The 24,547-nt window shown below is 40.7% G+C and overlaps 1 protein-coding gene across 2 annotated transcripts in view; it reads right to left on the reverse strand.

Moving 5' to 3' along the window:
* Positions 1 to 24,547, reverse strand: part of POLR3B (RNA polymerase III subunit B) — a 125,863-nt gene that overhangs the window by 73,506 nt on the left and 27,810 nt on the right. For both annotated transcript variants that reach the window (XM_090043160.1, XM_090043161.1), the window contains 4 exons: positions 21,883 to 21,991; positions 11,508 to 11,630; positions 9,562 to 9,678; positions 4,737 to 4,871 (listed from right to left, as the gene is read on the reverse strand). In XM_090043160.1, coding sequence (XP_089899286.1) covers positions 4,737 to 4,871; positions 9,562 to 9,678; positions 11,508 to 11,630; positions 21,883 to 21,991 — 484 coding nt within the window. The remainder of the gene's footprint in view (positions 1 to 4,736; positions 4,872 to 9,561; positions 9,679 to 11,507; positions 11,631 to 21,882; positions 21,992 to 24,547) is intronic.

A 24,547-nucleotide genomic window follows, 5' to 3' on the forward strand; every position in this document is an offset into this window, starting at 1 on the left:
TGAGCAAGGAGGCATGTACTAGAGCCCTCTGGCTTCTGGCCTGGGCCACTGCAGGCATGTGGCTGCATTTCCAGAATCAGAGGTAAATGTCTGTTCACTTGCTTATTGGTTCTATCTACACACCTTAGACTAACCAGTGAACATTGAATTGATTCAGCCTCAGGAGTTTTAGCTGTCTGTACTTAGTCCTAGACATATCCACTTTAACTACACTCTGCAGTCAAACCACACAATACACAGTTAAAATGTTTTAACAACTGTGATTTAACTTAGATTTTTTATGCTTAATTTTTTTTTTTTTTTTTAAAGAAAAGGGCATTGTATATTTCTTCTTCCTCTCACCATGTATCTATATAGCTCTTTGAAGCAGGTATAATATTCTAGTACAGTAATAAGTGGGATAAAGCAGGCACACCATTTCTTTAAAGGACCTATTAGAAATGCATTATGCTTTTAATAGTTGTATCTCTTCATTCAACAAGAATGTGCCACAATTTGGTGAAGGACATATAGTATTTATTATACATAATAAAAAATTTGAGTAGTTTAAATGCAAAACTTAAGCTGAATAACGGAGGCAACAATTGCGGTTCCACACACATCCCTTTTCTGCAAGAAAAGTTATTCCAACTTGTTTTAAGTAGTCACACTTATCTTAGAATATACAAAGGTTTGTTTTTTTTCCCTAGGAGGAAGGAGGGGGAGATCTTGAAAAATCATATTACTGAGAATGACTTTTGTATGAGTGTGCAACTTCTTGAGCTTTTTCCCCAGAAATATAGCTAAAATCTTGATATAGCGCCTACTTTAAATCAATGGAAATAATCTATTGGTTTAACAGACTTTTGATCAAACCTTAAATGAGTTTCCAATATAAGGGGGAGTTTCCACTTACCATTAATCTCTCTGCACTCAACCCGTTGACTAAAATAAATAAATAAATAATTCCACTAAAACTTTCCAGTTCTAGCAAACATGAGTACAAATCAAATTTCCTTTTTTGAACTAATAAATTAACTTTTGCCCCAAGCATAACAAGTTGTTAATATTTTCCAAGATAAAAGCCTCACACTTTGCTGATTTCTGAACACTCTTACACTCTGCAAGACCACTATCAGCAAGGCAAAGTCGCACAATAAGCACATTATTTGGGTCAAGAGTAAGTGATTAAAAGAAAAGGGATGGAATGCCAATGATAATATTCAATGCATTTCATAGTCAGTCCAAGGCCTTTCAGCCTGCTTAAGACAGGAGGAGGACTAAAGAGCAAATTATATTAAAAAAATAGTGACAGCTCATCAATTGATTTTCATTGAAAATCCTAAGAAAAAAAATTAATAAAGAAGTTAAGCTGCTGAAATACAGTTTCACCAATTAGCTTAATGTCAGAGAATTCTAATTAGGCGCCTTGAGATTGCTATTTAGCGTTTAAGCCTTTAGAGTGCCAAATTCTCCTTTTCACACAAACTGGTTGCAAAATTAAAGACATTAGGCAGCCTTAATTATATTATCAGAACAGCTGGGATTAGGCAATCTCTGAAGTCAAGGCGGTATTCTTTTGTCACAGGGTAGAAATCCCTTGCTTTCCAGGGTGCCGGATTTTGGTGCTGTTCCATATCTCACCCATACAAAGCAAGCTGCATTAGAAACAAAAAAAAATTGAGGACAAAGAACAGAGTAATGCTCAGCAAATAATGAACACATTAAGGAAAGAGAAAAGGTAGGTGAAAAGATTAAGCCTGAAATCGGTAGGTTTTGCTAACACCTCTGCTGGCACCTGGCCTACCAAGCCTCCAGTGGCAGAAAGACTAAGAGAAAGCTCTGTAAACCAGCTTGGCTAGTGGATACAACTCTGTTATCTAAAGCTAAAGCACATTTCGTACTCCCTTGTCCCATGGGGTGTGAAATTAGCAGCTATTGTTTTCACACATTTTTATAAACACAATGCCTTTTTATGTCTTTACATTGTTTAGAATGCTATGTTTTCTTCCTCACAAGGGACTGCTTTTTTAATTCATATTTTTAAGCAACAGGATTTTTATTCCAGGAACACACTAGCATTTTAAAATATCACAGTTCATTTAGGCACACAGCAACTTTGGCTAATTGCAAAGAAAAAAAAAAGAGCAAAAAATGAGAGCGAGTGACTTAAAGTAAGTTACATTGTATTTTGTGCAACGTTTATTTTTTATAGACCTTAAGTTCAGACAAATCAAGCTCATGCCAATAACCTATGAAGAAGTCAAGGCTTCTTGGAGGCTGGGCATTTAAGAAACTACAGAGGAACTAGAGCTATTCTACATCAAATGTGCAAGCTTTCACTTCCCAGGTACCTAGTATGGAGTAACAAAGTACAAATTATTTTTGTTAATAATAATACAGAAATCCAAGAACAATTCTGTAATAGTCAAAGCTGCCTGAAACTATATAACCGTTTGGTCAGTCCTTCCAAGGTACTTGTGGCTGAAACTTGGTGCCAACCCTTTTCTTTTTTTTTCTTTCTTTTTTTTTCTTTTTTATTTTTTTAAGTGTTTGCTTAACATTTAAGCTGACAATTCTTGCACAGCTTAAATCACAAGTCTGTTTTGAGATATCAGAACCTAAGAACAAAAAGATGTGCCATAGTAGAGCAGATCAGTAATCTATCTCTGTCTCTGATAGTGGCAGGAGTGGATGCTTTAGAGCAGTGGTGCTCAACCTTTTGGCTCCACATGCCTGATTCAAGTCCTGCACCACCTTGGCTCAGTCCCATGTGCTTGGATCAAGTTCCAAGCTGTTATGGGTCTGGACCTGTGTCAGCAGGGGAGTGGCAATTAATGCTGCCACCACTCCTCTGCCACCAAATTTTGAATCCATGGGAAGCTTGGCTGGCTGGATGACATGGCTCTGTGGGCCATGGGTTGAGCACCCCTGCTTTAGAGGGACAGCACTGAACCGAGTATACCTAGTCACCTATCTCTTAGTACTTTCCCTGGAATAGGTTTAGAGATGCCAGAAGATACATCTGTAACTGTTCTGTTTAACAGCTCAGAGCTCAAAACCATTGACAAGCTCTAACTTCCTTAAATCAGCTGAACAACCAGGTAACAGTAGAATTTGTTTTTACTTCAAAAATTCAAGACTCATCCCCATCCCTTTAAAAGGTGCGAGTTCCATATTCTAGACAGCCACAAAGAGCATACAGTACTGTTAGTGCCCTATACTACATATATGAATACCATTTTGGGTATGTGGTACACTGGTTCCTTCCTCCCCTTTCCCTCCTCCATCTGCTTCATACAGTAGCCTAACTTTAATGTATAATCTAATACAAATAGGGGCTCATCAGAACAAAAAACACATATAGTCTCTTAAGTGCAATTATATACACGAACCCCCAGGTTTCAAGTGCCACTGCTGTGGCTCTGGCTCTAGCTTCGGCTCTGTCCCCCTGCCTCTCACCCCTAACCCCCTTGCCTCAACCCCGCCCCTGCCTCCTTCCCTCCACCCATATTCCCCAGCACAACTTACCCTTGCTCTGGACCTACTCCATTTGTCCTGGCCACAGACTGGCCTAGCCTAGCCTGGAAGTGGGTTGGGCCAGGTCCCCAAGCTGGGGCTGGAGCTGCCATGCCACCACTGCTGCTACAGGGCCACAGCAAACATGAGCTTTGTGCTCCAGGTTGGAGCACAGCTGGGTCCAGGTGGAGGCAGGGGCAGGGGACATGGGGGAAGGAAGGCTGTAGGAGTTAGGGGGCAGGCAACAAGGTGTGGAGGGGGAAGGGACAGCTGTTTGACCCCCTCCAACACTTGCCTCCCCATTGCCTCCCCCCACTGTGCTGTACCACCTGTCCCCCTGCCACTCCTTTCACTGCTTCAGCAGTGTGGCGGTGGAGGGTGGATAGGAAAGGGGGACAAATTTAAGATGACCCCCCCCCCCCCCAATAATTAGATTCTGTATGTGGAAAGTGATAAGAAATTTATAAAAATTTCCATGTATAGACTGTAATTATTGGTGGGCCATCTTGAATTCCGGTAAATACAGTAACTAAAGTAAAATATAAAAATATTACACATTACAAAGAAATGCCGGAGTACTGGTAACTGCCCTCTAACTGATATACAGGCAACCCTCCTGCACCAGGAAAACACAGGTGGTATGGACTTTGAACCAAAAAAAGTGAAATTTTAGACTTGCAACACAGAACCTGTAACCCAGAAGGAAGAACCTAAGTGGCTTTAACCACTTGTGCCCTCCTGATGCTGTGCTGCTTTCAGGGTTGGAGAACAACCTTGACAAAAAGAGACATTGCAAGAAGCCTAAGTTATATCAGCCTCCTAGGGCTGCTCTCTGCTCCTTAGCACTGCCTTGAATTCCTATAGTGCTACAACCTGGCCTCAATATGCTCCTCCTGCCTCCCACCTCCATCCTCTATACAAGCACTTGAAAGGGTTATTGAAAGACACGTATAGCAGGTCTTTTTCTGCACTAATACTAAAGGAGCTCTTCCACAATGATAACTGGGGGCCTCTATGCTCTTCTGCCCGAGTCACAGTGGCCACAGCAAGAGTGAAAACCTCACAAATACCAGTCACAGGCTCCAACTCGAGGAGAACATATTTAAGCACATGTCTAACTTAAAAACAAGCCAATGTGGGGAGGGAAAAATAAATCAGAAAAAAAAACAAGTCCCGAAGTCCCGTACTCTTTTTTAAATATAAGAATAGGAATAAAGTTCCCCAAAGTGGGGACTTACCTGTCCTGCCAACTCCAATCTCTTGTTTCCATAATAGTCTCTGTCGTCTACTTTGTTTTCTCCTTGGGCTAGGATCACCCTGCGGACCATCACAGCTGTGTAAATGCACTTGGCACGGAAATTGAATTCTTTCACCTGCAAGTCAAAGGCTGGGTGAAAACATTGGCAACATGAGAACAATCATACTTTTCTTTCCGAGGCAACAGATGCCCACTTCAGTCAAATGGAAGTTGAGCCTGAATAGGGACTTCAGCTGGGACCTGTGCTTGGTTTTGGTAGCTGTTGCAATAAAACCTAATAAGTAACACCAAAAGAGTTTTAAACAAAAAACAGAATCATACAACTCAGGCAAATGATCATGACGAAGTTTTGAATCGATATCGATGTTGTTTAGTTATGCAGGAGAAAGTGTTTAGGAGGCTGGAATAATTCAACACTATGGCATTTTGTGGCAAGAGAAGTGACATTAATAAGTTGAAGTCAAGTGCTTCCTTTTTGGTTTTAGAATCATTTACTTATTTCTACTAAAATTGAAAATCAGCACATATTCCTTGACACTTACACAACATAACTTGCATGGAAACTGGTCTGTTAAACAAATTCCTCCTCAGTGAACTCAACCTTTAGCTACAGAACCAGTTTTTCTTTTCAGTTTCAATAGTTTCTTTTTCTAAAGAAATTTTCAATTTCCTCGGTAAGCAACTGAGAACATTTCTCATTTTGAGCAGATTTAGACTAAGCTGAAAAGTTACAAAACTGAAAACTAAATTTGCATTTCACTCCTGTAAAGGAGAGGAGACATCTTATCTTTTAAAATCACTTACTCCCCACCCTACCCACTCATTTGGGATAAAGTCTCCCTTTAAGTTCTTGTATCACAGCAGTCTTCTCTCCTGTGGAGAAAGTTAGATGCAACTCCATTCACAAATGTTAGTACCACTACTTAAGCAAATCACTTTTAAGGGCTGAGTTATTACAGACCACACTTCTCAGCAATGCACTCTTTCTTTTGCTTGCATCAGAACTGATCCCATATGCAACTGATATATTGTCCAGACATGTTAAAAAAAAGTTCATCTCTAGTTCATCATATCTTCAGTTTAATTAAAGCAACTACGTATGTTTTGCAGATTTAGGTTTTAGACCAGCAGGTGTCAACAGCTGCCCAGAAAAAAAGGAAATTTAATGATCCTGCACTACTTAATTTAAAATAAAACTAGGAAAACAACGGCATATTTAATTTCTCCTATTCTGTAATAGTTATTCTCATAGGCGACGCATAGGGGGCAGCAAGGGGGAGGGGCAACGTGGTCTCCCTGAGATTGGCCCTCAACAGCCAGGGAATGGGAGAGGCAGCGACTGGCGTGCGCCCTGAGATTGTGGGGGTGCCAAGTGAAGCGCTGGCAGCACTTCTGGGTTTGCCACCACCAGCGATTGGCCGCTGGGGGAACCCATCCCCTAGTATCAGGAGGCACCAGTCGCCCATGGTTATTCTAATATAGGAAGAGCTTTCACATTCCCTGTCACTTATTTTTCTCTGCCAGGAGGCCTTTGAAAAGTTTGAACATTCACATCAAATGGTCATCATCCACTTTAGAAATTATAGACCTATACCAAAGCTCACCTCACCACACTTTCTTATTGGCTAGGGACATCCATTACACATAAACCGGTTTAAGTGATTAGAAACTGGTTTAAACCTGTAACAGAATAGCTGTTCAGTGAACATAAACCAGTTTGAAAATGACTGAAACCGATCTGAGATCAACCTGGTTGAATGTAGTAGCTGACTTAACTGATTTGGGTCAAACCGGTTTATGCAATGTCTGTCCCAGACCCTTTGCTGGTTTAAGTTAAACCAGAAATGCCCAGCATCCCACCATGCTCTCTGGGCTGGGCAGCGCTCTCTGCTCTACAGCAGGGCTGGCCCCCTCCCCTCTGCTCCCTGGATGGAGCTCCGGCAGACTTGCAGGCACAGCAGGGTCTGCTGGCTTCCCCATGCCACCCTCTCATCACTTGCCGCTTAAGCAGAGATCCCTTCCCCCTCTCTCCCACAGCACAGACCATAGCCAGCATGTGGTATGCTAGCTAATGCCGTGTACAGCAGATAAAACAGTGTTCACTTAGGACTTTTTGGAGATAAAAAACAGCTCAGTTGGTAATGTCCCTGCATTCCTTCCTTTGGAAAAAGCTGTTTAAGAAGAGCTTCAATGAATGAGCGAGGCTGTGTTTTCTGATGGGGTGCTAAATGTTGATAACAGAGCTGGTAAATGCTCTGTTCTCAAGGGTGGGGCAGGGCAGGGCAAGGACAGGGATAACACCCCTTTCTAATCATATAGTGTCCTGCTGGGGCCTGGCCCCTCAGCTCAGCCCAGTGGAAGGGAAGGGAAGGGAAGGGAAGCCTGCTCTAGCATCCCCTCTCCCCCTCCACCTGGGCTCCTAGTCTGAGCCACTGCAGACATGTGCCTGCATTTCTGGAATGAAAAGGAAACGTCTATCCACCTCCAAAATCAGTTCAAGCGTTGCAGGTTAGATTAACCTGGAAAAACTGAATCAATTCAGGCTCAGACTTTTTGAATGTCTGTCTCTAGCCATTATGTTTAGGGTTTGGTGCAAAGCGTGCTTGGAGGAACCCTCTGAAGTCAAGACATGCCTGCTGTGGGAGTATTTGTCTTTTTCCCTCCATATAGTCTACATTTTCTCAGACTGGAAAGCAACAGCAACTCTGAGACAATCTTTTCTTTTTTACTTTATGGAAGAGGGCTTAGAATCATAGAAAATGAGGATATGAAGGGACCTCAGGAGGTCAGCTAGTCCAATCCCAAGCTCAAATGCAGGACCATCCCTGACTATTATTTCTTCAAAAACACATATTTAAGCAATGAACATTTGGCCCTTCAAAATTAAATAGGGCTTTCTAAAGAGAAAACTTTAGTATTTCATAAATAATGCCAGACTGATAACACTTTTCCACAAAGGAGATCCAGCACACAGGCAACTCAAATGTCTCCTCTACTTTAAAAACCACTCACAAGGAAGACTGTTGATAGGATAAAGAGATCTTTGGCTTCTGCTAAGATTGTGATCATTTAGTGCTGAAAACAATGGAAAAAAAAAAAGTCTTTCCTCAATAAGACTGACTGATTACAGAGGCTCTATTCACCCACTTTTACATGAAAATGAGTAGGTTATGCTCACAAGGTAAGTGACTCTACAAAAATCCAGCTTTGTTTCTGTTCATGAATGTAGCACCCAGACTGCTGTCTAGCACTGCAGGTTGAGACTATATGATCTCCAGTTAAAGCCAGGGCAACAAATCAAACAGCAGCATTTTCTAGTAGTTTAGCTAGCCTTCTAATGACTTATTTGGGGTTCATTTTGAGTCTTATTTTTCTATATTTAATCTTTTTCTTTCACATAAAAACTCAAGAAAATGCATTTGTTTTCCCCCTTACCTCCTCAGGAAAAAAAGGGGCTCTGTTTATGTCTTATATGAAAAAGATTAAAACGGAAGTAACTGGCCTGTACCACAGAGTGGCTATTCCAAGATGTTACAGAGGAGATTTTCTTAAAACATGCAAGTACTCTTTTAAAACCCACTTTTGCCATGATAATCACTCATTAAATCAGCCAACAAAATGGTAGGGTTGATGGGCAGCTGGAGAAAGTAGAAGTTGATTAATTAATTAATTAAAAAAATATAACAATGCATTTAAAATAAACATACCAGATACTCTCTTCTTAGCCCTTCACCTTTCATATGTTACTGATCATCTTATGTAGCAACCTCTTTAAGGAAGGGATTGAGACAACCCTCTCTTTACACAGCTGCTAACACAGCACAGTCCTAATCCTTAGTAAGGTCTGTGTGGACTTCTCTAATATAAATACATGTACTTTCAAAGAGGTTGGAAATTGTATTCTTGGTGAGCACTGCTCCCAGGGTCCAGCCATAATTACCCTTCACCACTTTTCACTGTTGGTTTGGAATAATGGAAAGCGAAAAACCAGACCGATAATGTTTAAATGGATTCAAAGATTAGGGTCATACAAAGCAGGGTGCATTGCATTTCCGGTGACAAAAAAAGCATATTGCTCTCTCTCCCCTGAAATCTCTGTAAATCTGAAGAGGAAACGTCATTTGATCAGGGCTCCCCAACCTATAGCCTATAGGCTGGATCTGGCCCATGAAGTGATTGGATCTGGCCTGTGGCAGCAAAAGGTAAAAAAACCAAAACAAAAACAAAACAAAAAAACCAAAACAACCAAACCCAAAGAAAGCCCCCCCACAAAAACAAACGTTCAGCAGTATGCAGCTTGCTCCAGTATGTCTGTTGTCTCTGGCAGTCCACTCCACAGTACTCCCTCCAATGATGCTCTCTTGGTGCCTAGGACAAGCACTATTTATCCTCACCACCAAATCTGCCCCATCCCATTGCCACTGAAGATGGGAATCCATGGCATGTGGCACAGGTAACAGATGTGCCAGTATGTGGTGGAGGCAGAAGCAGACACCTTGGGTGTTGCAGAAGGAATTGGTGGCTGTGGCCGAGTCAGAATTGGAAACCCACCACTCATAAGTTGCTGACCCAGGCACTAAATGGAATCTCTCAACTCAGTGGGTCCTGGAACCACCTTATCTCCATTAGGCACTCTCTTATGCTGTTTAATGGTTTACTGAAAGGCAAAGGACTCACTAGAGTCCTATGCCAGCTTCTTCATTCCCTTTTTTGGACTGCATCGCTTTTAAGTCTCTAATGGATCACTTGCTTCCCAACCCCAAAATCCCCCCATGGTCTACTCAACTTAAGAAGATGCTACATACAGGAACATGAGTCAGGATAGTTGATGCTAACAGCTCACGAGCTTCTTCCATCTTTGTTTTCTTTGGGCCTCCCCACATCCTTTGCCTTCGTACCTTGTTTCCTATGTACTTTAAGGCCTGTCAAGGGAGATCCACACAAGATTTAACACTGACAAACAATGTTGTACATGTTTTCACATTATTACAGTCTGTTAGCTGTGAATAGTGCTCTTACAAAGTTAAAAAAAACAAAAACAAACTACACATATCTATAAATAATTTATTTTCTTCATAAATATCACAGGATGCTCCTCAGGTGATCAGCCCATGCACGTAACAGACAATAAATAACATTGCGCATTTCAATATCACACACAGGTAACATTTAGAAGCGAGTAGGAAATGGTGAAGGACTATAATTACCTCACTACAGGGAGAAAGAAGGATCAAGGGAAAATTAGCAAAAAGGCTACATCTCAAACAGAGCCACTAACTCCAATTAACTTCTTATCTTCAATTCTGTCTCTTTACTGATTGTCAATTTCATCCACGTATAAAAAAATTAATCACTTGGACCTAAAAATTACATGATTTAATTTACTTTCCTTGTCACATTGAGGTACCTATAGCTCCCATTATCACATCATATGACAGAACCTCCCTTAAGTCAAACCTATGCTCGCATCCCTTCTGTGACAAGGAACGTGGGCTCAAAGGCCATTTTTACATATGTAAGTGCTGCAATGCTGGGCACTCTGAAAAGCACCCAGCACTGTGTCATTTGCAGTCAAATACGTGGCAAAATGTGCATCAGAGCTGAGAAAACGGCAGTAGCGCACTTTGGAACTAAAACACATAGAAGGTGCTTAAGTTCAAAAGTGCACCACCACCATTTTCTGCACGCTAACACACATTTCACCACTTATACAACTGCACATGGTGCAGCACAGTTCACACCAGCTTGCATGCAGAGCAGACTCAATTAAATCGAGTCTTCTCCGAAGCAACAGCTCCCCAGCACGCTGTGGGACAAAGTTATGTGTATAAAATGCCCAAAGACATTAAAGCGACTTGCTCAATGTCACGAAGTCTGTAGCAGAGTTGGAAACTGAATCCATGTCTGTCAAATGTGAACAAAGTGCACTAAACTGTCCACGCATCTTTCTTCCCTAAATACCATCATCTCTGTGCAACGTGTCTTCATTTCATTTGGCACTTCTTGCACAGAACATTTACTTTACAGGTTTTTCTACTTTCTTCATGCTTCATGTCTTCAGTTGCTTCTCAGTTGCTCCTCAATTTTAATTCCTAAAAGGGCTTCAAAGTTCAAATCCCGACTTGTTCCAATTGATGAAAGTGAGAAAAAAAAGGGCCCAGTTTACCAAACCCAAGATTTCCTGGAGACAGTTTTCACTATATTTATAATGGAAGAGCAGGAATAATACTAATCTTCAAAATCTTACTCTAACATAATATACATAAGATAATATATATGATAAACTAGCCACCAGCAGAGCAGCTGATAGTTCAAAAAAAGGAAGAGTGTTCATAGTCTGAAAAGAGTTCTGGCTAGTCCTTAAGAGTATGGACAGTAGCCATTACGGTTTGTTTTAGACAATGGATCGGAATCCGAGTAGAATCCACTCCCAGTGAAAGTGGTCAAAGCCACAAGTACAATGTTACTCGAATATATGATACAACTCGCTTAAAGTAATATAATATTATGGCCTTTGCTACACTCCCTGCAGACACTGAAGACAGACTATTTAGCATCCAAGTACAAAAAAGCATGCATTGGCTTCATTTCTTCTTAGATAATTAGAGCAGAGATCTTGATTCGGGGCAGTACCTGCCAAAAAAAGCAAAAACTAAGAAATATGTGAAACTGCTTTGTGAACAACCCTCATGCAAATGGAAAATATTCAACATTTAGATTTCATGGCTGATGGCCAGATGAAAAGACACACCTGCATCTGTGTAAAAATCTGAGCTTTTTGGCATTCTTCCAAACTAGGAGCAAATGCAGCCATCACGTGTTCCTCTGTACCAATCATCTGTACAATCTCTTGGTCACTTTCAACACCCATGGCCTAGGAAAGGAAGAAAAGACAGAAATAGCACTGGCTTTATGTTAACTCACTGACATTTGCTTATGCTAATTTGGTATTGTTTGTCAGTATTACTTCTAAGCAAAAGCTCGTTCTTCTCTCAGAAATTGTGCCATCTGGTATTGGCAGCACATACTCAAGCTATGGAAGAACCTGAAATGGAAATCTTGATAAGCAGCAGGAGAACAAACACTCTGGAGTGCCTTTTGCTTGTGTGCTCTCTGCTCCTCATTTGCAGGAGTTTATTTTTGTTAAGAAATATTATGAAACTTAAACACTGACCAACAGTAACCTTACAAATTTAACAGAGAAACTCCATTCAAGAGCTACAGTAAATAAAGGAAGGTGACGTTACCTATGAGATCATACATGGGTTCTTACCCTAAGCAGTTCTGCAATCTTACTTGTTTGTGTTACAGCGTATGCTATTTGAGTAACTTTTACAATTTGCTTTCTTTGCAGCTATGTGCATTTAGGAGATGACTTCACTACAAAATCCCACTTGAAAGCCACTCTATTATTTCACTGATCCTTAGACACCTTGTTATACTTTATACTGTGGAAAAAGCTTAATAAACTAAGAAAGCGCTTAACAGGTTTAGAAAAATCTCTCTATAAATAAGTGTTTCAAGGTGGCAGCCAGCAGTGCAGGCCTTTGTGGATTCCAGATGGTGCTAAAGCTTTTCTCTTCACACATTTGTCTGGATTTCTGCCATATCAAGAAACAGGGAATAATCTCCCTAAACCTCTTTTGGCGGAGTAATAATATGCTTCTCAGAAGTTGTGGGTAAGTTATGTTTGCATTCATATTCTTCTTTAAGCTGCACACAACAAAGACCATTGTAAATAATGGCCTAGGTAAACTGTAGTTCACTGGCTCTTATTAAAAACGGGCAGTGTGCCAGTCACATATTCCTGAAAAAAAATGCATGAATACCTTGGCCTTCCTACCGTCTTCCCTGGGGTGTTATCCTGCTTCACATCTAACTAGTGCCATCCCTTCTGATAGAGGGGTCAACAAACCTTTTGAAAGATTTTAACCCCATCTCTACACTTTGCAAAGAATTCTTGCTAGTCCTTAAAAAGGATGGTCGGTGGCCTTAACTTTTGGTTTTACGTAGTGGATTGGAATCTGACTAGAGTCCACTCCCAATGAAAGTGGTTACAGCCACAGATAAAGAATACATTATGGGATGCACCATAATCTAAGAATATTTCGGTTTCAATGCAGACTGGTTTAGTCCAAAGTTAAATGATCCCACCAATCCAGATCTGGGGGCAAGGTTCTGATACAATTAACCTCATGACTGACACTCTAATTCAAATCCATGTAACAAGTTGTCACAGGCAGTAAGTAGGCTCCATGAACTCAAGGTCCTTTTTCAGAGTAAATACCAGACTCTGGCCTCAAAAAAAGGTAATAATTGTAATTCAATGTATTCAAGATTTGTAGCATTCCCAATAAATCTAAAGGCACATGAAACATCTCATCAGGAAAATCATTAGTGCTCTTTATGTATTAGAAGTAAGAGAAAAGCATACAAGGCTCTTCTACAGAAGCATACAAGGCTCTACACTCCATGTGTAGCTTGTGATGAATCTAGCTTAGAAGATGAAACTAGATCAATTTAAACCCTGTTATAGCAATCCTCTCAGAGAATTTTGACAATGAGAGGCCCTGTTAAAGCATCAGTGCCAATTACATTATCACCGTGCATCTAGACAAGCAGATCTGGAATATAAAGAATACTTGAGACAAGAGGAAAATTCAGTTATTTTTAGCCCTTATAGGTTAGTTTTATTACTGAAAGTGTACAATGCAATACAATTAGCATGCATAATATGGGTTAAGTGTGTGGAAATCATCTGTTATACTAGGTACTTCTGTCCATCCTCGAACAGTATCCCAAGAACTGATGATAAAGCCTAAATTAATGCATTCCTTTTAAAAACCAACCCAGAAGGAGGAGTTATGTTATGGCTCAGTATGTGGTGATTTAAGATGCTTTCTGTAGCAACTAACCTCCAACCACCTGATCTACTTTACCACCAGACAACAAAACAAGGAAAGACACTGTTGTAAAACATGATGCATGCAGAAGACCCACCGTGCGCTGCCAGCTTCTACCAGCCAAATTAAGTTGACAACATCTGCCATAGTTTGAAAACTGTGGGTCAAGGGAATTAACTTACAAAGCAAGATTGAGAGGCAGGGTAAATAACTGAGAGGGGGAGTGCATTGCATTAGGGGTTTCTACCCAATCTTTCCTTCATTTCAAATTAAGGTCTTCTTTCCAATCTCTTTTCTACCTGTTCTTCATATTTAATGACTAGTCAGAGTTTTATACATTGTGGATAAATGGTTTCTGCACAAGAATTTGACAACAGGTTCTTGCTGAATATATATTAATTTTGAAATTTCAATTGTTGTTGGTTGCTTAATTGAGATTTAAAATGTGATTAATATTGTCTAAATACTTCTAAGGCAGGGTGGACAAAATGATTTAACAAACAAACAATGAATTTCCTGCTAACTGTATTCACATTTAAATGAATTGCTTCAGAATCATTTTATTAATATCAGCAAATTGATTGGCATCACGTTGTCATGAGTTGTTTCTTCATACTATGAAAAGTATGTTACAATATAATGGAATTAACTGCTCATCTAAAATCAGCATGTATGCAATGCTAAACATGACAGACAAATAAAACAGGTCTTTGTTCATCTGATATGTTCACCAGCTTGATTATTCAAGTTTACCTTAATGCTGTCTTTTCAACAAGTGTCCTGACGCTGCATCGCTTGTGCACAATGCCCTGCAGGACTGACACCTTTAACATTCAAGACAGCTGGGATCTGCTGCCCTAGAACATTATTACTTGTTACAGTAACCCTCAGGGCAGTACTGGGTACTGTACAGATATGGAGGGATGGTGTTGGATAAGTTTGGAATTAAGAACAGAGGAAGGGAGAAGTATCACAAAATAGAAGCAAGTCGTTCAGGGAAGAGATCCATATATGGTTTAGATGCGTTTTCATTAAAGGGAATGTCAAAAATGGAACATTTAGCTGTTGCAAAGAAGGAGAGAAGGAGGAAGGGAAGGCATGTTTGTGAAAACAAGGCAAGGGAGGACAGGGAGGCTGGGCTGAAGCAAACAAGTGGAACTATAAGAACATCCAGAGTTCAAACTGTAATATGTAGTCTGCTGGGGCTGTGCTGCCTAAAGAGGTATGTGTGCATAGGAAGACACAAACCCAGCTCTTTTTCTTTCAGCCCACATCTTAATGAGGATGTCTAAGAGTTGCCATGGCAGTCCCCTCGAAGGCAGCTGTGTTACAAACTGGAACTGAGACTGGCAGGTGACTAGATTAAAAGATGTCAGAGAAGTTGACATCCCAGGTAGAACAAGTCCGAGACATCTGTGGTTCAGAAATAAGCTTTATGGAATTGGGACTGTATAAATTCCCCAAGTCTTGCAGGTCCATAACAAATTGAAAGTCACCAGTTTGGTGGTTTTATGGTGTTCGTTTGTTTGTTTAAGATTATACGTTACAAGCTTCATATTATTGCAAAGTTACAACCATTTCTTAGTGAAAAAAACATAAATGCTGTTCATTTCTTTCTTTGTAGGTCCCAGTGTGCTATTCGCAAGCTTTGCCACATACAATGGTTAGCAAGTCTCCTTTTAAAAGACAGTTCATTGTTATTTAAACCTTAGAATCTTGACTTTCAGGGCACTTTCCTAGGATGGCAGTAAGGAGGGCCACACGGCTTCTTTTTACACATTTTCTCTCTCAAACCAGAAGCAATAACTTGTTAGCATAGCACTAGATAAATGCTGGTAAGCTCTTCTAAGAGCACCGCAGTAAACCTTCTGTACTCCGTCCAGTCTGGACAGTAGCATGTGCAGAGTGGGCACCATGCACCGCGTTACAGTGCTCTCTCATGATATACTGTGGCAGCGTGCAAGCGTCCCTGAAGTTGACCCAAGGATGAAGATATTCATTCAGGCTAAGAAGGTAGAAACTCGATACTTGCCTTATTGCTTTTACAGACCCAGGATGTAACCATACTTAACATCCTCCTTTAAAGCTATTGCACAGAATGAAAGTTCCCCTTGGTCACCTGCAAAAATCCCCAGCAATGCAGATGCAGCAAAAGATCTTCTGCTATTCCAACTCCTATCACTCACCTCACATCTACAGCTGCTCAGAGAACAGAAGAGAAAATGTTTGGGGTTTTTTGCCTCCCATAGAATATACTGTTGCTTGCATACCCTACAGTAACTGTGGTTTCTAAAGATGATGCAATCAATGTAAACCGGTGCAGAAGCCTATCTGAAAAGATGCACCTGTTGGGCCTGCGCAGGGACTTTGTGCCTCCTCATTTCCCTGTACAATGCCAGAGGCTAGCAGGGTGGCTGTGACATGCCCTCAGTTCTCCCACAATTCAAAATTCAGCCTGTACTGCTGAGAAATCTGCATGAAAGCAAGGATAGAGTACAGGTTGTGGGATGCATACAGACAAAACTGACAAGAACCAAGGTTACTGTAGGATGATTAAGTGTTCTCTTTCTTCCAGAATATACACAGGGTGGAGCCCACTGTAGGTGACTGGCTAGCAGCATCCTCCCAGGATAGTAGGAATGAAGAGCAGCAACTGCAATAGTCAGACTGGAACACTACTGTCCTGGACTTGGCATCAGATCCAGCAACTAAGTTTAGTGCATCATACTGGACACATGTGAATAAGCACCTTGCAGATTTCCAGTACTGGTACATTGCAGATGATATTGCTTAAGTTTTGGCGATCTGAGTCTTAAAAGTCAGAGGGAGATGTACACTAGCCAACAGGTTACACAACAAGAGAAGGCATTATTCATTCCAAGTCTGAGATGAAAAACCTTGGTCCTTAGAATGGCTACAAGTAGATATGGATACAGTCTAAGATTGAATCCTGGCAGCGTCATATTGCACAGCTCAGGAGCATGGATCTCTTTCCCCTATGTCAAACAGGTTTGGGAAGAATACAAGTTAGCTGACTAGTTTAAGGGAAATGCCGGAGCTGTCCTAGGAATAACGTTTTGCCCAGGGTCTCAGTGCAAAATGAGGCATATAGGGCTTCAGCCATGAGTACCTGACACATACTCACTTCTGGACAAAATCGCCTTTTGATAACCATCACCTTGAGTGAGACAGATGGTTAGATCATTTTAGAGGCTTAACAGTTGTATAGAAGGATAACATTCACCACAAGTACTCATTCGTCATCTGGCTTTGAAAGTCACCCTCAAGAATAATGGAGCCAGTGGAAAGTCACATAAAAGCCACTGATTCTCCTGTAGAGAATACAATCTGCTCTGTACCCTGTAGAACAGAGATTTGCCCTTGGTGGCAGAGCAGTTGTGGTTATACCACATAGCTTGATTACTTCTTTGCCAAAAGGTGAAAAGGTGCCTACTTGGTAGGTTCTACAGAGCACTATGGCTTTACTGTCTGTCTGTCACTGTTTGCAGGTGGCTAGAATGGTTTAAATAGGAACGATCCTATTTCTCATTCTTGCAGCATCTACAACTAATTGTCTGTATAGTATCATGAATGGTACTACAGCACTTTCTGAACATTCGTAGGTGCAGTCACCAGTCAAGCACTATAAAGGACAAAATGTTTTCAGCAGTGATTGCCAGGGCAGTAGGCTAACCTGAGAAAGAGTTATATAACCTCTAGAAGACCAACAAATAGCATCACAAGTGGCTGAAAAATGCAAGACAAGTCTGTACCATAATAGCCCATTGCCATCTTCCCATATTCAATCAGGTCTGAAATTATATCATCTAAACTCTGGCAAATTGTTTTTCCATGGAGGTAACCCAGGCTCATATGCACTCTATTTATGAGGGGTAGGTAACAATGTTTCATACATCACCAGCTGAACAAAGAGATAAGAAAAAAGTTGAGGCTTAGTTTCCTGGGTACAATCTGCCTCTGATAAGCCAATGTCTACCCACTGGTAGGGCATACTTTTTCCATGTGCGTGTTTTCGTTGTAGCAAGACATTTCATGGACTCTCAGTGCTATGGAGATTCAAAAGAAAAGTACTCTATCCTGGTAATGTTTTAGTCCCTCCATAAATTCAGATATATTCTATGGGTTGGGTAGTTAGCAAAAGGAAAGTATGTATCCTATGAGCCAAAAAAACCACATATCAGTCTCGAGACCAAACTGATGGAATAATGGGGGCAAGCATTACTACCCTTACCGACCTATCTATTCATTCTCTTCAAGTCTAGGACAGGGTGAGGATCTCTTTCTTCCTCAGTACAAGAGCACTAGAAGACCCTTCCTCTGCATTATTGTGGTATCTCCTGAAAGCCATTACATATTTTTTGTAACAGAGTACTGTAAGAAACATAACTGAAGAGGAAGCAATGGTCAAAAAAACTAACTGGATGGTGCTACCATGGGTGACAGATGTCTGGCATCTGTCCACTGGCTGTAATAGCTGACCAAACCCATGGAAAGAACAAGCCAGTTCACCAGGAGGCCCAGATAAGCAAAGAGAAGACAGACACAGCTGGGGTTTAGTCTCCTGATACAATCCTAGGATGGTCCCAATGAGGCTCATAACATCCCTGTCAAATATGCTGTCTTTGGGAATGACAGAGGAAGAAGATGGCTGCCTCTGAGTACAACAACACAGACATCTTCTGGACAAGTATTTCAGCTGGTGACCATGGGACTATGGCTATTTTGTCCTTACGAGTGTTGGTGTTAAAAGGGCTTGCAGTACAGCACAGAAGTATAAATCTCTGTTCTCTAAGATTCAAGAACAGGATGGACTCTTCAAAGCACCTCATCCATCCAGTTGTTGAGGAGCTTCATGCTCTCAAAAGGGAAGCTCCTTTGTTGCCACCTAGAGGTCTTTCAGCATCCCACATATCTGTAACCAGAAGTCCAGACTGCTACTGCTTTGGCCACCAATCAGAGATGCATCAGACTTGTTCGCTGCCTCTTCCAATGCTGTTTTCATTACCCTTTACCCCTCCCTGATGGTATGTGTCAGCTTCTCTCACCAGCCCTGCAGCAGCCTGGATAGGAAGGGGGTTACTCTTTCCCACGTCAATAAACTGTGATTTGTGAACCTGGCACAGTTGCTTGTGGTGAAAAACTGGAGAGAGACTGGCAAGTAATCTCTTTCAGCTGACAGTCCCCTGGAGGACCTGATCAGGACCACAAATAACACAAGTGATATCCAGGCTGGAAAGGTTCTTATAAACAGGAAAGTACAGCATACTTTTCTGAAACTGTAACACATTACCTCTTATCCCTCCAAGGGTTTATAAGATCATAACAAATAGATCAACTTAGCACCTTGAAAATAAGAAAAAGTCTTTGCTGGCTGAAAAACTATTGGTGCTCCTCACCTTCAAAAGAAAAAAACATTTTATATATTGATAGACGAATTTAACTAATAGGAAAGTTCCCATGTTGCCAGAGAATTGCTAGCTCACATAACTAACCCATCTGACATCCTTGTGATCAAGCAGCAGTCATCATTGACTGAAAACATGTCCCCCACCTCAAATGAACAATATCCTTTATTTTCCGTCTTATCTTCTATATTTTTAAAAGACTTGTGTAAACCAAAATACAGTTCTACATATATAGTCTTTCATGCCCACATCTTAAATAACTTTTACAACAGTAGTGAGCTAAATACTTGTACTATGACTAGAAAAGATTGGGGTCATGCGCTCAGCAAGTTTGTGCCCACAGTTTAAGACAGAAAAAACTGCTCTTAACCAGAGTTGTGTGGATAGGAGAGGAAAGGGGCAGGGCAAGGGAAGAGCTGGTATCTGCACCAAGATTCCTTCTTAATGAAGACTGCCATGGGATCTTTTACTTCCCCTTGGATAGTCAAGAGATGCAACAGATGGTACCTCAATATGCCACGTCATTGAAAGGACAGCAGAAAGGTAAGAAAAAACTAAGTGCCACTTGATGACAGATCTTTCAGGATTAGTAGGTATTCACAGAAAATGCTCTGTTAATGCGAGTAACTACAAAGTTCTATGCCAGTTTATAAAATACCTTGCTGACTAAACTGTAGGAAATAGAAGGGATCAATTACTATATCCTCCCGGTTTAAATAATTTTCACCATGGGAACACATACAGGGAGGGAAAGCACTTATTAAATTTGATGAATGCTCATCAGAACATAACCAAGTTGTCATCATTGTGCTTTAGAAAGCTTTCTTATAGTAGCATCATAGTGTAGTTGAATATTCTATATAGTAGTCTCTCTCAACCCGTGGGTTGCGACTCAAAAGTGGGTCACAAGAATATATGAACAAATTTTAAAAATGGATCAACAAACTTTAAAATGGATTCTCCTTTAAAGAAGAAAAAGGTGGAAAACCGTGGCTTTGCCCTTGGAGGCTGTCAGAGTTCTAGCCTGCAAGAGGCTGCTTGGGGCTCACCATGCCCCCACTCCTGCACACACACACTTGCAGGACTGGGGGTGGGGGGCTGCAGGCTGAGAGTGAGGGACACTGGGTCTGGACTAGCCAGTGTTTACAAATGGATCCTGGTACAAAAAAGTTTGAGAAACATTGCTATATAGGAGATACCTGGATGTATGACTAGGTGACAAGAAGTCATAAGAAACCAGGTATATAATTAGTGGTAAAATCTAACTACTTAGTACTTGGGCGGTCAGACCAAGCACTACATAAGCAAATTAACTTTTATTCAATTTTCTAGAATAAAAAGAATGTTAAGACCATGACTTTTGACACTTTTACAGTGTACTTCTACCCACAATCTTTCTTTAATCCCCTCTAATTAACACTCCTCACTAAAAACAGAAACAATATCCTCAAGCTACTTGAGATCTGCATAATCAGAGATAATAGATACTTTACATTTGTTTCTTAAGACTTAATCCAAGTATTATTCAGTTATTTTCCCTTCGTAGAAACAACACACTTCATAAAAGACTAATTCATAAAACTGCTATACTGCCAAAATAAATTATTTTATAGGATACCAAAATTCTGTAATAGTTGCCAGCAACCCAGGAGACAGCTCAGTATTGCTGTCTGTTTTGTTCTGATGTTATGAGCAAGTGCTGCCCTCTTCTGGCAATTATTTCAATTTACCAAAGCCAGTTTTATCTCCACTGCATTGTTTATATTTACAGTGGATACAGTAAGAATTTCACAGAAAGATGAAAGCAGACTTTACAATTCACTGTTGCTGGTGGGGGACTTCACAAAGTTATGAAAGTAAATGATTGGAGCAATTTGATAAATTCCAGACATTGGTAAAAAACTTCTCGTCTAAGAAACATTTTAATCTGAAAAATCAAAATAAACCAGAAGGGTCAGGCAGAACAAAGAAATAAATAGAAACTTCTTCCCAATATGACTTGCCCTTCCTTCCAGTGAAAAATACAGCAGTTCTAACTTATCTCACTGCTCCTTTCTTAAGAGAACTAGCAACCCCTGCAGAGATTTGCCTCTCACTTTCCCTCTCTTTGCAGCCCCAATTTAATCCATGCTCTGGAGAAAAAAAAAAAAATCTTTTCAACCTAGGGAAATGGGTTTTTCCTAGCCATATCAGCCTCTTCTGAACCAATATAAAAACAAGAAGTTATTTAATATTTGACCACACAAGTTATGTAGGATTACAAAAATTTGCATGGATACATATATATGAAGCTAACGTATTGGTCTTAGGAAAAAAAAGTTCTTAGTTCAAAGAATTTAAGGATAATATTGTTACTTCCACCACAACTGAATCTCACACACACACACACAGAAAGAAACCAAACTAGTGAAATGCTACAGAATCAACACCTTAAAGATCTTTCAAAATACCACTAACAATCCATGAACTAAGGATTGTTTATGTAAACTTACTTAAAAAATAGAAATAACCATTATGGCTTTGAAATAGCAAGAGCAACTTTGAGCAATTCAGGAAGAATTGAACATTTGAATATTTTCCCCTATAGCTCTGCATTCCACTCATCTCTCATAATATGCTATGATCCCAGATACGGCAGGGTGAAAAGCAACTAGAATTCCTTCAAAGAAATTATGAAATCTTTCGTACTGCTATAGATTTTGCTGCTTTAAAAGAAAAAACAAACAAAAAACAACAACACAGCCTCTCCCCCCGACCCAACAGAGATAAAGAACTCTTTAAACCCAAGTTACAGTACCTTAAATATGATAGCAATGGGAATATCTTCTGATAGGGTGTTATGCCTCAGATAAAATCTTCCTTGTTTCACAGCCATATTTGTTCTGCTCTTCTTCTCATGAGTAGAACTAAAGTTGAAAAATTATTATTTTACATAGAAACAGTATCTTGTATGGTAATTCTTTTGACGTCTTCATTATAAAGCATCACGCTTAGCCAGTCAGAGGAATGCACTCCAATGTCTCAAAAACTATTCAGCAACTATTATTGCTAGTCCAGGTAACAAAAGGACGTTACTTCTGATAAGGCATGTTAATATTTATATTTAGCAGGATGGCAACAAATGAGCATTTTAAAACATCTACGGGTGCTTCATAAACAGACATTATCCAAAAGCTCTAGATAATACCCAAGAACTTTTAGAAGTGTTAGAGTGATATCATACCCAGGAAGGTCCAGGAATTAGGCGAGAGGCAAAGACTTTTTAAGATGTTATTTTCTTAGGGTAAGAGTTTTTTTGTTTGGTTGGTTTTGTTAATTGGATCAACTGTGTAGTTGGGATAGAGTCAGGCAAGCCTCTGAATGCAAGACATTCTTCAGGTCTTGCATTCGAAGGCTTGCCTAACTCTCCCAACTACACAGTCACTCCAATAAAAGACATCACTCTAGGAAATCCTTACCAAGTACTTCTGGGCATAGGCCTGTGCTGTTGTTGGCCTTTTGGTCTCACCTGGATTATTTGTGCAACAGTAGCCTACTAAGAGACACATGCGAAAAACATCTGTTAAATAAAACAAATGTGATAGCATTGGCTCTTACATATCATAGCAATAAGCACCTTGTGATGCATTGAGTTTGGTTAAAAAAGTGAACACAAAGATGATCTAAAAATAGAAATCATTAGTTAAGAATAAAAGGCGTAACAGACTACACTCAGTATTCAACAAATTGAGCAGTACAGAAAAATATAGATTTTTTGAGCCCAGAGCAAGCCAACTGAACCAAAAACGTTGTGTTCCCTCCACTCTATAAAGGTTATTTTTTTCCCTCGAATGGGATTCAAGTTTCTTCTCAATAATACTACTCCACTTAGAAATTTCTGTCTGCTCCTTCTGTCCCTCTGAAGCAAAATCAGCCCTTGCAGAGCCTGTAGATCAAAGACCTTATATAAAAAACAGGTAGTTCCACCTCTAGATGAACAATTAAAACCACTCTAGGTCAGCATGACTGAACAGTGCTAGTTTCCAATGGCCATTTTTTGGTTAAAATAAATCGAACTTGTCTCAAATTGGTAGTCAAATGACAGGAAACAAGTGTCACTAATTCAAATGTCCCTGCAGAGAAGATGGAGCCACCTACCCTTCCTTAACATACAGATCCTACAGACTACGGTGTAGTGTACCCTTCTTGGCAGAGTAAATTAGCATATGCTGAGCTGGACAATCCCATGGCTGGATCGCTAAAAGTACTTGAGTCAGCTAGTTTTAACGTTTGCTTGGGAATCTCCAGGCTATGATGGAGTGTAGACATAGTCAAGACCTCTCAAAAACACTAAGGTTAAGCCACTGGTGAGACATCAAGATGAGACTAATGCTATCACAGTCCAGGCTGTTCATGATCAGTGACTGAACATATGACTTGGGCTGTGCAATAGCCACGTCACCAACCTTCAGAAGTACTGAACTATACGAAGTTTACCCCTAACTCTTCAAAGAGCCTTCTGCACAGGATGCAGCTGTGGAAAGTCTGTATCTATATGTACCAAAAATTATTCAACACATTCCTAGTATTACAAAAGACTGCAGATCAAAACCCTGATATCTATCAATACAAGGTTTCCTAAAACAGCTTTCATAGGATGTTAATTTGGGACTTAGACAGAGAACCAACCCCTGCTTCCAGTGAGGCATTACTTTGTTACTAGCTTAATAAGAACAAAGCTGGGCAAAGACTACCTATGTAGCATATCATTTATTTTCTGCATTGTACCAAAAAGCATCATTGAAAGATTTGCTATATAAATACAAATTTGAACTTGCTGCATTAACTCCGAGACAAACCCTCAGGTCTTCAAGCAGCTCCACTGATTTGATAGAAGCTCTGTGTAAGCAAGTGTGACAGCCCCCCACCCAATTCACCTGCCCATGGCAACACAAACAACTAGAGCGTATGTGAGCGAGCCAGCACCATGCCAGCTGGAAGTGTGCTCCCAACTGACGCAGAGCCCCATGACAACAGACCAAAGTGCATGGGAGACAGGGGCAAGGGGGACTGGCAGCCGAGAGACCAGAAACAGGTCCAGCTGTTCTCAACCCTACCAGAAGACTGGATGCTCTTCCCTCTGTGGGTGAAGCCAGGGCTAGACAGCTGACTGTACTCTACATGGCAGCTGAGGAACCAGCTGCATCTCTCCTAGTGGAGACTCATGGAGGCAGCAGGAAGTATGGGGCCCATTGGGCACACCACAGAGATGCTGCCAGCAGGCCCCTTGGCAGGTGGCACTGAGCAAGGCCTTACCCGCAGCACAGCAAGTGCTGAGCACCTATCCAAGGATGCCTGCCACAGGACCGTATCCCAGTGGAGCCAGCAACAGGTACCCAGGGGGCTGCCCACAGCGGGTAACTGGGGAAGAGCTCCCCAGAGCAGTGCACAAACTGCACAGGCCCACCACTGGTGCCCATGGA

This window comes from Crocodylus siamensis, chromosome 4 (assembly GCF_052110815.1).
Source record: "Crocodylus siamensis isolate JL-2025a chromosome 4, ASM5211081v1, whole genome shotgun sequence".
Classification (NCBI taxonomy): Eukaryota; Metazoa; Chordata; order Crocodylia; family Crocodylidae; genus Crocodylus; species Crocodylus siamensis.